Genomic DNA, 13,721 nt, shown 5'->3' on the forward strand with positions numbered 1-13,721 from the left:
ATGATGGTGAGCTACCACTTTAACGATAATTCAAATCACATAATAAAGAAACATGCTTATTAGACCAGATGAAGTTTATAAGATTAACAGGAATTCTTCCCTTGGCAAATTTATTCAAACTCCAGAAAAAAAGTGGGAGGAAACATGCAACATTGCCAGTTCTTAAACTGTCTCTCTTTTTCTTATAGTCAGTATAATCATGCTGCTAATTTGTACTTAGCAGTGAGTCATTGAAGTGAGAGCCAACGTCTTAGTCTAGGGTTGGGCAGCAGAGCTGGGTTCAAATTCCTGTTCAACCATAAAGGGCCTCTGTCATTCGCATTCTCTCCATCTAAATTTACAGTCTTTTGGTAAGGATTAAAATGGGGTTAAAAGTCTATAGAAATTCTCAGTTATCCAGGTTATGGTTGTCCCAAAGGTGCTTTTTCAGGAGGCAACTGGACTTTTCTTGTTTTTTCATTGAAGACATTTTGCTTCTCATCCAAAAAGCTTCTTCAGCTCTGATTGGATGCTGGATGAACAGATTTTCAGAGGAAAAAAAATAGCAGACTATAGGAACCATTTGCTCTATTCAGGTGACCCTGAGAACACAGATAAACCTGCAGATGGCTTAACGACTCTCTAAAATGATGCAAATGTCCAGCTGTCTGCAAGGAATATAAATCCTTCGATTCCCCACCATCCAGTCAGAACTAAAGAAGCTTCTTGGATGAGAAGCAAAATGTCTTCAAAGAAAAAACAAGAAAAATCTAGTTGCCTCCTGAAAAAATACCTTTGGGACATCTAAATAGGGTGCATATGTGCGATTATTTACTAGCAGGGAAAATGTAATAAATAAGATAAATAACTTTCCTTTCATTAAAGATCGAAGGAGCTTGGAGAGAGGATGGGAAAGGCCTCAGTATTTGGGACCAGTTTGCTCACACGCCTTTGAAAATCGACAGCGATGATAATGGAGATGTAGCTTGTGACAGCTACCACAAAATAGAGGCAGATGTGGCTGCTCTAAACGATATCAAGGTGACCCACTATCGTTTTTCAATCTCCTGGCCTCGCATTCTCCCAGATGGGACCACCAAGCATATCAATGAAGCTGGCCTGAAGTACTATGAAAGACTTGTGGATGCACTTCTTGCAGCAAATATCCAACCTCAGGTAAAATAAACAGCGTGAGATTCCTTACAATCTACTACAGCAGGGATCTCCAACCTTGGCAACTTTAAGCCTAGCGGACTTCAACTCCCAGAATTTCCCAGCCGGCTGGGAAATTCTGGGAGTTGAAGTCCGCCAGGCTTAAAGTTGCCAAGGTTGGAGACCTCTGTACTGCAGCATATGTTTGTAAGGGGGAATAAGATGTCATCATTCAGGTTTAGAATGAGATGATTTGTTATATACAGGTAGTCCTTAACTTATGACCACAATTGGGGACAGAATCTCCATTGCTAAGGAAGGTAGTTGTTAAGTAAATTGTGCCCAGTGTTATGCCCTTTTTTTGCCAGAGTTGTCAGGGAACCACTGCAGTTGTTACGTGAATGGCATGGCTGTTAAGTGAATCTTGTTTCCCCCATTGACTTCGATTTTTGGAAGCCGGTTGGGAAGGTCAAAAATGGTCATCACATGATTCTAGGATGCTGCAATCATTGTAAATATATGCCAGTTACCAAGGCACCTGAATTTTGATCCTGTGACCATGGAGATGCTGTGACAATTATAAGTATGGGAACCAGTTGTAGGTCATTTTTTTCAGTGTCACTATAACGTCTGTCACGAAACATATGGTAGTAAGTCTAAGACTACCTATAGTCAAGGTTGGGTATACAATACTCAGAAGAACTACTGTGTTTCCCTGAAAATATGACTGGGTCTTATTTTCTTTTGGGTCCCAAAATAGGCACTAGGGCTTATTTTCAGGGAGTATCTTATTTTTTTCCCCATGTACAGGAGGCCCAGTTCTTCTGCTTGCTCATGGTGGGGCAGGAGGCTGGCTGTGCAGGCTCTTAAGTAGGGCTTATTTTGGGGGTAGGACTCATATTAGGCACATACATAAAAATCATACTAGGTCTTATTTTCAGGGTAGGTCTTGTTTTCAGGGAAACAGGTAGGTGCAGGAACTCCTCTACCAAGAGCCTTGGTAGTGCAGCAGACTAAAGCACTGTTAAGTAACACCACCTGCCTGCAATTACTGCAAGTTCAAATCTCACCAGGCTCAGGGTTGACTCAGTCTTCCATCCTTTCGAGGTAGGTAAAATGAGGACCCGGTTTGTGGGGGCAATAAGCTGACTTTGTATAAAAAAGAACACCGCTTTGGGGGGGGGGGCGAAAGCCCTACTAAGCAGGTATATACAAAAGTATGAAGGCTATTGCTTTACACATTGTAAGCCGCCCTGAGTCTCCGGAAAAGGGCGGCATATAAATCGAACCAATAAATAAATAAATAAATTACCACAGTTGAGCGCAAAATTTCTGTGGTTAAACGACACATTTGTTAAATGAATTTCCCCCCCTTTTATGACCTTTCTTGCCACAGTTGTTAAGTGAATCTGGCTTCCCCATTGACTTTGCTTGTCAGAAGGTTGCAAAAGGAGATCAAATAACCCCAGGACACAGCAATGGTCATAAGTATGAACCAGTTGCAAAGCATATGAATTTTGATCACATGATCATGGGGTTGATACAAAGATTGTAAGTGTGAAAAATGGTCATAAATTGCTTTTTCCAGTGCCGTTGGCACTTTGAACGGTCACTGAATGAGCTATTGTAAGTCAAGCACTACCTATACTGTCCACTGATTTCCAATACTCCAAAACATTAAAATAAACAAAATGTCGCAAGAATATGCATGTTTGTGAGATTTGCACTACTCTTTCTTTATTTCCACCCAAATATCTGCAAAGAAGCCGAATACAGTATAATTGCATGTACGTCTCTTAATTGATAGCATAAAGGTTTCAACGTGGAAGCATTTCACGTTTGTTGACTCGAGCATTATATAGTTGCACCCCATGACTTGACTGTGGTTTTGTAGACGAGTTTAATAAACCATTTCTCCCAAAGTAATATTTTACATCTTGTTATCTTGCCACTACACAGATAACTAGTTAATTGAACAAAAAAAATGATAAGACTATTGTAAATGCATGTCTTAAATTCTAGATAACCCTGTACCACTGGGATCTCCCTCAGGCCCTCCAGAATATTGGAGGGTGGGAAAACGAGACCATCATTCCAAAATTTAAAGATTACGCAGACCTCGTTTTTCGAAGATTGGGAGACAAGGTGAAATTTTGGATAACTTTAAATGAGCCTTATGTCATTTCCAACCTTGGTCATGGTTATGGAGTGTCTGCACCAGGTAAGGTCTTTTGCTAATTCTTCTTGTTTGTAGGAAGAATACTTTAGAAAAATGGGAGGATATTGTTGATTATTAAAATCTGTGTTGACCCAGGAAAGGATAGTTTTGGAATTAACAGAGAACTTAAAATTCCAGGTTTAATCTAATATAAAAGTAGCCTTTAGCCTTTCAAGCAGTGGTGAAATGCAGCTGATTCTATCCGACTCTGGCAAACTGGTAGCACTGGCAGCAGGATGCTCTGCCCATCCGCCCGGACGTCATCACGTCCCCTTTTTGACGCTCTGTGCATGCACAGAAGGTCCTGCGCATGCGTAGAGGTGTTGTGCGCGAGCGAAGTGAGCATGCACATGCTCCCATTTGCGAACCGGTAGCAAAGGTAAGTGGATTTTACCCCTGCTTTCAAGTGTTACTGAATTATACATTTCGGCCACTTCAAGGACCAATCAGGACCAATTGTGAGGGATTCACGGGTTCCTTACCCTTAACCCAGTATTCCTAACTCTTCTAAACAGAGCATCAGGAACAGAAGTAATTAATGAAAGACATTAATGGAGCTAAGAGCTTTGGAAAAACCGAATAGCAAATCTCTTCTTAGATGAACAAGTTCTGAATTGTCTCTTGGGTCTGTTAATCAATCTTGGTAGAATGTCTGAGGAAGTCACAGGAAACATCCAATAGATTTCTACAGGAACAGCAGAGCGTGCAAGAAATCGTTATAAGCCATGTGTAAGCCCTTTACTCCTTTGTTATCTTAGGCCAGATCTGCTGTGGCTATGCTGCCAAACCTATTCAAATTTTTCTAGTTCTTCCTCTTAAGCCAATGGGCCGTGATAAACTTCAGTTGCATGTATTTGGAAGTCTGCTGTTCTTTAAGCAACACAAGTTATTCTCAGCAATTTATATAACTGATATTGGGGCATAGGGAAGTATGGCTTTAAGACAGACGTGTAACTGTGTAAATGAGTTGCGGAAAAGCTTCAGCTTAGAGTTTTTAGTTAACCACAGAGTGGGGATTCACACAGGCCAGAAACTGATATACATTTCAGAAATATAATATGTATAATGTTTAATTATAATTTATTTTTTTGAACAAGGGAATTATTTCTTTAGGATCGCCTTTAAATTTAGTATCTTTATGTCGGTGCTCCGATCATCAAAGCAGTAAAATGGATCTCTGCCACCACTTTAGTATAATATTCTGAAAGAAGAAGAAAATGCACATTTTAAGAGGTTATCTCCTTGCAGAAAAGCAAATAGATTAAAATCTATGATTAAAATATAACCATTGGTACTCCTGTAGCTGCAGAGTTAACCATTGCCTTGTCACTGTTTTCTCAGGCATATCTGGAAGACCTGGTCGTGCCCCTTACATTGTGGGACACAATTTGATCAGGGCACATGCAGAAGTGTGGCATCTCTACAATGAAACCTACCGTCCCAGACAAAAAGGATTGATCTCACTTTCCATCAGTATCGAGTGGGCCGAACCAAAGAACCCTCACAAACAGGAGGATTATGAGGCTGCTGAGAGATACGTTCAGGTAATACAATATCTGTAACAATGAGGACTCCCCCCCACTTGGACTCTTAGTTGTTGCTGGACCACACCTTCCATCTGGTTTCATCACAAATTATACAGTATTACCTAAGGAGCAGTTGAGATACAAGCTATCGGTAATCAGGACACAATGTTGAGAAGGTCCACCATTTCATAAATTAAATAATGATATAAACCAGGGGTGTCCAGTTTTGGCAACTTTAAAACTTGTGCAGTTCAACACTCAAAATTCTGGGAGTTGAAGTCCACAGATCTTAAAGTTGCCCAGATTGGACACTACGATGTAAACTCTATCATGTAATCCCAATAAGGTCTATAGTTTTGCTTGGTTTTAAAGCCAAAGAGTATGTATTGTTCTATTAAATAAAATCAACAGAAACAGTTTGGATATTCAGTAGGTATCAGTATCTAATCTGTACTTGGATTATGAAAAATGTTAATATCCCTAACATATAAAATAGTGCACAATCAGCTTCAGTCTTCAAGTATGAGGAGAGAACAACAATTGATCAGGTCTTGTGTCCTTCTAGAACATGCCTTCTATATGTTAATCGTTGCTTACTCCAATTTTAAAACAAGAGTAGCATGGCAGCATGCACACCTAAGATGCTAGGAAGTAAGACCAGCTCAGATTTTTCCAACTTGGTTCAGAATAATCGTGCTACTTTAGAAATACTGTAAGTTTATGTTCAGAAATCTGGAAGGTAGTTTATTTGGAATAGGCTGGTTAAGATTATGAGTAGCTGAAATGTGCAAGATTTATTTATGGTATAGCCCACTTTTATTATCTTTGTAAATAATTCAAAGCGGCTATGTTTTAGGGTACATCTGTTCATATACATGCCTTTCAGTGTCACACTTAGAAGTGGAACCTAGTGAATTCCTTGGGAAGGAAAATATAGTCTAATGAGTAGACATTCATATCTACTTTTTGTCTTTTTTAATTCACGCCTTTTTAAGAAAGCATTTTCAGAAGGGGAATAGTGAACTTTAAGAGCTTCATGCTTCTATTATTACTTGTGCTGTAATGGTTAAATTGTTGGATTAGGAATGGGGAGGTTCAGGTACAAATTGCCCTCAGCTACAGAGATTCACAGGATAAATTTGAGGCAGTCCTTCTCTTGTAGCCCAACCTACCTCATAGGTTGTTGAAGAAGGGGAAAAAAGGGGACCCCTATACACACTGCCTTGAGCTCCTAAATGAAAGGTAGTATGAAATAAATGTGCAATATTTGGGAATACTTTAAAAAACTTGCAGATGTTGTTTTATTTCTAAGGAGGGAAGGGCTGATGCTTTTAATCACACACTGCCAATGCTATGTGGATAGGAGCTGGTGTTCTAGCTGTAGCTATAAATACTAGTACTATTTTTGCATTGTATTCAGCAGATGGAGAGTATAGGTTGTGGTAGCTCAGACACTCTCAGAGATTAGGGCTAGTAGGACACCAACAAGATGTCCTCGGAAGACAAGTGACTGCAGCTGTAACTACCAAGCAGCTACATCAAGATTACAATGTGGAGACTCAACTGGTGTCTTGGGGAAGAGGTTTGAGGAGCTGCTCTTTCAAAAATAAGTTGGTTAATGTGTGTATAATTCTTGATTTCTTGTGATGTCCCGCCACAGTTTTTTGCTGGTTGGTTTGCTCATCCCATTTTCAAAACCGGCGATTATAGTGATCTGATGAAAAAGAGGATACAGGAAAGAAGTTCTGGCAAATCACGGTAAGTGATTCACTAATGCTCGGGATAGTTCTCGGGATAAACTATATTAAAAAAAAATCATTGAATAAGCCATCGCTCTCCACTGCCTTATGTCACAAAAGGAAAAGGAATGGGAGACAGAAGGAAAAGGGAATCCAAGTGCCAGCTGTTAAAAATGAAATAATCTTATGGGGATGACCAATTATCTCAGCAACCGTATGGGAATTGGGGGGCCCTGATGGTTGGTGTTTCTTCAGAGCTTTTTGAATGTTTCTAAATGGTGGTGAGGAGTCTGTTGGCAAACTCCTTGGAACAATCTGGTCAGCTTCCTCAACCCACTGTCAGGATATCTTCTTTTCTGGTGACTTCAAAAAGCTATGAAGGACAAGAGGAGAAAGATGCTGGGAGGTGGGATAAGGTGAGATGAAATGAAATCATGGGAGCAGAGGATTCTTACTAGTGGAAACACTTAAATACTCATCTCAATGGTGCTTTTTCAAATGGCAACTGGACTATGTTTTTTTTCATTGAGGAAGAAAAAGAGAAAGAAAGAAAAAGAAAGAAAGAAAAAGAAAGAAAGAAAGAAAGGAAGGAAGAAAGGAAGAAAGAAAGAAAGAAAGAAAGGAAAAGAGAGAAAACATAGTCTAGTTGCCTTTTGAAAAAGCACCTTGAGACAACCATGACTTGGATGACTGAAAATCTCCATAGATACTAAATGTTTATGAAATTTGTGAAACTGCAGAAGTTCAAGAGAAGGCTAGTGTTCATTTCTACTACAACAGGGGTGTCAAACTGGATTTCTTTGAGGGCCAGATCAGCACTCTCATTCTCCTCCATGTGCCAGGCCAGGGGGAGATGGAACGCATGCCTCCTGCAGCACTCTCCTGGCCAAAATGGGGCATGGGGGGCACTCGCAGCCCCCCTGCATCCCATTTTTAGTCTGGATGGCCTCCTACAGCACTCTGCTGGCCAAAATGGGGTGTGGAGGGGCCCTGGGGCCACATTTTGGCTGGCAGAGTGCTGCAGGAGGCCATCCAGGCTGAAAACAGGGCACGGGGAGGCTGTGCTCAGCCCCCCACACCCGATTTTGGCTGCCAGAGGCACAGCAGGCCAGTCCTTTGCTATTTCCCTGCTGGCCCTGTGGGCCTTGAGTTTGACACCCCTGTGGTACAACAAAACCAGCAGTAAAACAACTTAATTCCTGGTTCCAGATCCCGGGCGGCTCCATGATTTACTGCGGAGCTCAGGGAAATGAAGCATCGGAAAAGACACCTGGAGGGTGGTTGGAGGTCCTCCTGATCGGAATCTGATCAGACACAGCTAAGAACCCATATTAGGTCTTAAACTTGTGGCAATGGAAGCAGCGAAACAGCAGTACTTTGCTGCTCTCATTGCATCTGCAGAAAACCGCCCAGCTGCCCTGTTTAGGGTGACCCGCTCCCTCCTTAATCTTGGAGCGAGGGAGGACACCTTGCAGGCCAAGCTGAGGATTTTGCACAGTTTCTGCAAGATAAAATCACTCAGATCCGGACTGGGCTGGACTCTGACTGGGCAGAATCCACTGAGGAGATTGGGGCTTGTCTTGGCGGGGACATCTCAGTTGAGTTTGAGCCTGTTTCGTTGGATGAAGTGGACAGGATTATGGGTCGGCTGGGGACCTCCACGTGTTTATTGGACCCATGTCCCTCCTGGCTTGTTTCGGCAGCCAGGGAGGTGACCGGAGACTGGATCCAGGTTGTTGTCAACACTTCGCTGAGGGAAGGGGTCTTCCCCGCTGCACTCAAAGAGGCGGTGGTTCGCCCCCTCCTCAAGAAGCCCAACCTGGACCCTGACTCCCTTAATAACTACAGTCCAGGCTCCAACCTCCGCTTTTTAGCGAAGGTTGTCGAGTCCGTGGTGGCACAGCAATTCCCTCAATTCCTGGAGGAAACTGACTACCTGGATCCTTACCAATCTGGTTTCAGGCGCGGTCACAGCACAGAAACGGCATTGGTTGCCCTAGTGAATGATCTCTGGCGGGCCCATGATGGGGGTTGTTCCTCCATCCTGGTCCTTCTTGACCTCTCAGCGGCTTTTGATACCATCGACCATGGTATCCTACTGCAGCGACTCGGGAGGTTGGGGATAGGCGGCACTGTTCTGCAGTGGTTCTCCTCCTATCTCTCGGGCCGCTTGCAGTTTGTATTGGCGGGGGGGTCAGAGATCCTCCCAGAGGCCCCTCACTTGTGGGGTGCCTCAGGGATCGGTTCTCTCCCCCCTGCTCTTTAATATCTATATGAAGCCGCTGGGTGAGATCATTCGTGGTTTTGGGGTGAGGTATCACCAATATGCGGATGATACCCAGCTTTATATCTCCACCCCGGATCACCCTAGGGATGCCCTTTCCGTGATGTCCCGTTGTCTGGAGGCGGTGTGGGCTTGGATCGGTAGGAACAGACTCAGACTCAACCCATCCAAGACTGAGTGGCTGTGGATGCCAGCATCTCGGGATCTAGAGGTACCATCTTTAGTGATGGGGGGAGACTCTTTCCCCCTCCGCTAGGGTTCGCAATCTGGGTGTCCTCCTGGATTCTCGGCTGTCCATGGATGACCATCTGACGGCTGTAACCAGGGGGGCCTTCGCACAAGTACATCTTGTGCGCCAGTTGCGCCCTTTCCTAGACCGAGATGCCCTCGCCACAGTCACCCACGCCCTTGTTACTTCTCGGTTGGATTACTGCAACACCCTCTACATGGGGCTGCCCTTGGGATGCATCCGGAGGCTCCAGCTGGTCCAGAATGCGGCTGCGCAGGTAGTTACGGGAGTTCCTCGTTATTCCCATGCAACACCTCTCCTGCGCGAGCTGCACTGGCTGCCAGTTGCTCTCCGGGTCTGTTTCAAGGTGCTGATGCTTACCTATAAAGCCCTACATGGCTTAGGCCCAGGGTACTTGCAGGACCATCTTCTGCCTTCCTCCCACCGCCCCGTGCGCTCCCACAGAGCAGGCCTCCTCAGGGTGCTGTCAGCCAAACAATGTCAACTGGCGGCCCCCAGGGGGAGAGCATTCTCTGTCGGAGCGCCGACCCTCTGGAATGATTTGCCCACCGAGCTCAGGATAGCCCCGGACCTCCTCTCCTTTCGCCGCAAACTGAAGACATGGCTCTTCCGTCAAATAACTTGATCTGCTAGGGGTTGCACAAACTGTAATAATTTTAAATATGGTTTTTAAGGGGTTTTTAACTTATTTTGTTATTTTGTGATTTGTATTATTGATTGTTGTTGTATGTCGCCCTGAGTTCTTCGGGAGAATGGCGGCATATAAATCGCATGAATGAATGAATGAATGAATGAATGAATGAATGAATGAATGAATGAATGAATGAATGAATGAAACTGGGCATGTTCAGACCGGATTCTGAATTACTGAAGAACGTCCACTGTTCTTATGCTCTTGATAAAAGGTCAGTTTTCAGTGCCCTGCTTTTGCCTTTTTGCGATGACTAAGTGCCTACATCGGCATTTATGCTACATTATAAATCACAGAGCCCAGCTGATATAGTAATATGTAACCTTGCCATTCCTTTGTAATAAATGTATCATGTAAAAATCTATTTTTCTATTTCCATATATGTTTGTGTTATGTGTGATGCAGGCTCCCTGAATTTACTGAAAGTGAAAAGCGAAGAATTAAAGGCACATATGACTATTTTGGCTTGAATCATTACACCACAATCCTGGCATCCAATTTAAATTTTCCTGCTATTATAACATCCTATGATGCGGATAGGTAAGCTGCCAGCATAATTTTGTATTGCATTAATTTTGCACCAAGTAATCCTAATAAAAATAAAATACAAAGTTAGCCATTGTTGAGGGTGAAATTACTGGATTTTGTGATTGCACAGCATTTTACCATTATGTTGTTATTTGATAAAATGAGAATCTTCCCATGTTTTGAGAGCTCTGCTGGTGCAGCGGTTAGAATGCAGTATTGCAGGCAAACTCTGCCCACAGCTAGGAGTTCGATCCTGCTGGGGCTCAAAATCGACTTAGCCTTGCATCCTTCCAAGGTCAGTAAAATGAGGACCCAGATTGTTGGGGGCAATATGCTGACTCTGTAAACCACTTAGGGAGGTCTGTAAAGCAGTGTGGAGTGGTGTATAAGCCAATTTTGAAGCAACTTATACATCACATGTTACAGGCATAAATTTCCATAAGACTTATGTAGATGGCTGGTTCCCAAAGAGCCAGAAACTGTTATGTATTGATTTTTGGTATACATATGTATTGTTTGTCCAGTATAAAATAAATTTTGTGGATACCTCTACTACTTCCAGCATGTCTGTAAATGGATATCATTTCTATCGAATAGGTCCTTAAATGAAATCCTAGTGCATAAGTGGCCCAACTCCTTATAGTTACAGTTGTCTGTGTCCTCACTTTTGCTCTATGCATCTCATTGCCTAAGTGATCAATATTCAGATGCTGTTACTTTGGGAATCACTGGAATGTTAACTTTAAAAAGAAATGTAAATACATAAAATGTTCTTAACATTATGTACGTTCAAACTAAGGCAACAATTCCAAACGTTTATTTTATTACAGGGACACCAGTAGTTTTGCAGATCACAGTGAATGCCAAAATCTCATGAGATTTTAAGAGAATGTCAACATCTCATGACATCGCATAAGATGTTGGCCAATTAATTTTTTGTTACTTTCATTTTTACTTAGCCTTGCTCTATGGGCCATTTATGGTATCCTTGCAAGCCACCAGTAAATAATTGGAGCATAAAATTGAAAGCCAATGCTTTGAAAACTACGGATTATTTCAACAATAATTTCTTGAAAATAATCTTATATATAACTCTAAATTGTAAATCCTTTTGGTAAGCATAAAGCCTGGGTTCAAAACCAAATAACAACTTGTTGTTTATCTCTACATTGTTTATCCCATAGTGATAAACAACATCTACATGCTATTCAAAAGAGACAATCAAAAAGCCTAAAAAGAAATAAAACACCTCACTAGCAATCAAAACCCAGATGAGCAAAGATTAACACCAAGATTAACATTAGACCAACAATCAAAAAGGAAACAATACCCCAATCAAAGAATTAACCAAGTCAGTCAAGTAAGCTAACAGTAAACAGCCTAATTGAGGAACCAACAAGACCACTTCCACCAACACTGACAGAGCAAGCCACTTGCATATAAAAAGAGAGTAAACCCATACCCTTCTAGCATTGATGATGTTACCTTGGCGGGTAATGAGAAGTCTTCAATAGCACCAAAGAGCCCATATATTTATGTTTGCTTTGACAGAGGTGTTGCTTCCATAGTAGACCACAGTTGGCTGGGTTCTGGCTCGTTTTGGTTGAAAGTGACTCCATTTGGCTTCAGAAGGCTCTTAAAATGGATCAAAGAAGAATACAATAATCCACCTATTTATGTGACTGAGAATGGAGTTTCTGAACGTATAGATAGAGGCTTGAATGATACCTGGCGCATGTATTATTTAAAGAGTTACATCAACGAAGCATTAAAAGGTATGTGGTTTTCCTTCCACAAATTGTCTCCAAATCCAGTTAATCCTTCTACTTTATCTCTATTTTCCCTGAAAGAGTGAGCATTTAGCTAATTTTCCAATGAATGCATGTAATGGAGAAAGAACCTTTGCTGGCATGGAGATGGGTTTTGAGTACAGAAGTGAGAAAATAAATTCTAACCCTGTGAATGACTATAGTGAATGATATGGTGCAGAATTTCCAGAGTTTTTGAAAATTTAATCCCTATTGCAGATTTAGTTATTCTGCTAACTGTGTAGCATTGGAACAAGCTAGCTTAGTAATTGCTATTTATTATTTTTTAAACCTTTGTGAGTGTGTTAAATGCTGTGTATGGTGTGTAGAGAAAAAATGAACTCTAAAAATATTAGCAAGAATAGGTTAGCATTTGTAACGTTAACATTATTAAAAATTAGTTAAAATATATTACATAAGGATGCTAAGTCTTTATCAGGACTACTAGAATGGAGATTTTCCTGAAAAGGGAGCTAATCGAAACTAGTTGACCATTTGAGGTTACTTCCAACTTGATGGCTTGATGTTTTACTAAAGGAAGGAAGAGGCTAATGATCAACTACCTCTAATATATAATCAATCTCTCCCTGAAAAAAACGTGAAAGCAGCAAAATGGCAACCATCTATTCACTGCCTATATTCAGCAATCCTTACTGGAAATATTGAAAGCCAGTTTGGTGTAGTTAAGATGGTTATGGTGCAGGCCAAGAAACCAGGAGACTGAGTTCTAGTCTCATTTTAGGAATGAGAACCAACTGATTGACTTTGGACCAGTCATTCTCTCAGAGCTTAACTCGCCTCACAGGGTTGTTGTTATGGGGAAAATAGGAGGGAAAAGGAACATGGCATGTTCATAATCGTGTGTGTGTGTGTGTGTGTGTGTGTGTGTGTGTGTGTGTGTGCAGTAATAAAAATCAAAAATAAAAAGTGCATAGTGTTCAATTTAATTAATTAATTAATTAATTAATTAATTAATTAATTTATATACCCCCCTTCTCCCAAAGGGACTCAGGGCAGTGTACAGCCAGCATAAAACACACAAATATAAAATTTAAAAACAATTTAAAAATATTAAATAGTTTGGCCCATATCTAATTAAAATAAAACTACCCAATTTAAATGTTTAAAAAATTAAGAATTGACAATTAAAAAAATTTAAAAATTAGGCCAGCCCGGCTTGTTGAAATAAAAGCGTCTTGAGGGCCCGGCGGAAGGTGCGTAAGTCGGGAATCCTCCGCATCTCGGGGGGCAATTTGTTCCAGAGAGCCCCCACAGAGAAGGCTCTCCCCCTGGGGGTCGCCAGCCGACATTGCTTGGCCGACAGCACCCGGAGGAGCCCCTCTCTGTGGGAGCGAATTGGCCGGTGGGAGGTTATTGGTAGCAGCAGGCGGTCTTGTAAAATTAATGTATAGTAGGCTATCTTAAAAGCTATTTTTTCAACACACTTTACATTAAACTTAAGTTTACTCACTCTATATGCCTGGCTGTAGGATTTCCTTCTGTGCATACTCCTTCAAGATGAAGTTTTGAAAGCAGTCCAGATGCT

The 13,721-nt window shown here is 41.7% G+C and overlaps 1 protein-coding gene across 1 annotated transcript in view; it reads left to right on the plus strand.

Annotated features, from left to right (window-relative positions):
- Positions 1-13,721, plus strand: part of LCT (lactase) — a 32,154-nt gene that overhangs the window by 17,122 nt on the left and 1,311 nt on the right. Inside the window, exons 11-16 of the mRNA XM_070934371.1 lie at positions 865-1,155; positions 3,154-3,352; positions 4,691-4,893; positions 6,536-6,633; positions 10,245-10,379; positions 11,919-12,142. Of these exons, the coding sequence (XP_070790472.1) occupies positions 865-1,155; positions 3,154-3,352; positions 4,691-4,893; positions 6,536-6,633; positions 10,245-10,379; positions 11,919-12,142 (1,150 nt within the window). The remainder of the gene's footprint in view (positions 1-864; positions 1,156-3,153; positions 3,353-4,690; positions 4,894-6,535; positions 6,634-10,244; positions 10,380-11,918; positions 12,143-13,721) is intronic.

The sequence above is a fragment of the Pituophis catenifer genome, unplaced genomic scaffold (assembly GCF_029215685.1).
Source record: "Pituophis catenifer annectens isolate HBS135680 unplaced genomic scaffold, rPitCat1.0.hap2 SCAF_1, whole genome shotgun sequence".
NCBI classification, from domain to species: Eukaryota; Metazoa; Chordata; class Lepidosauria; order Squamata; family Colubridae; genus Pituophis; species Pituophis catenifer.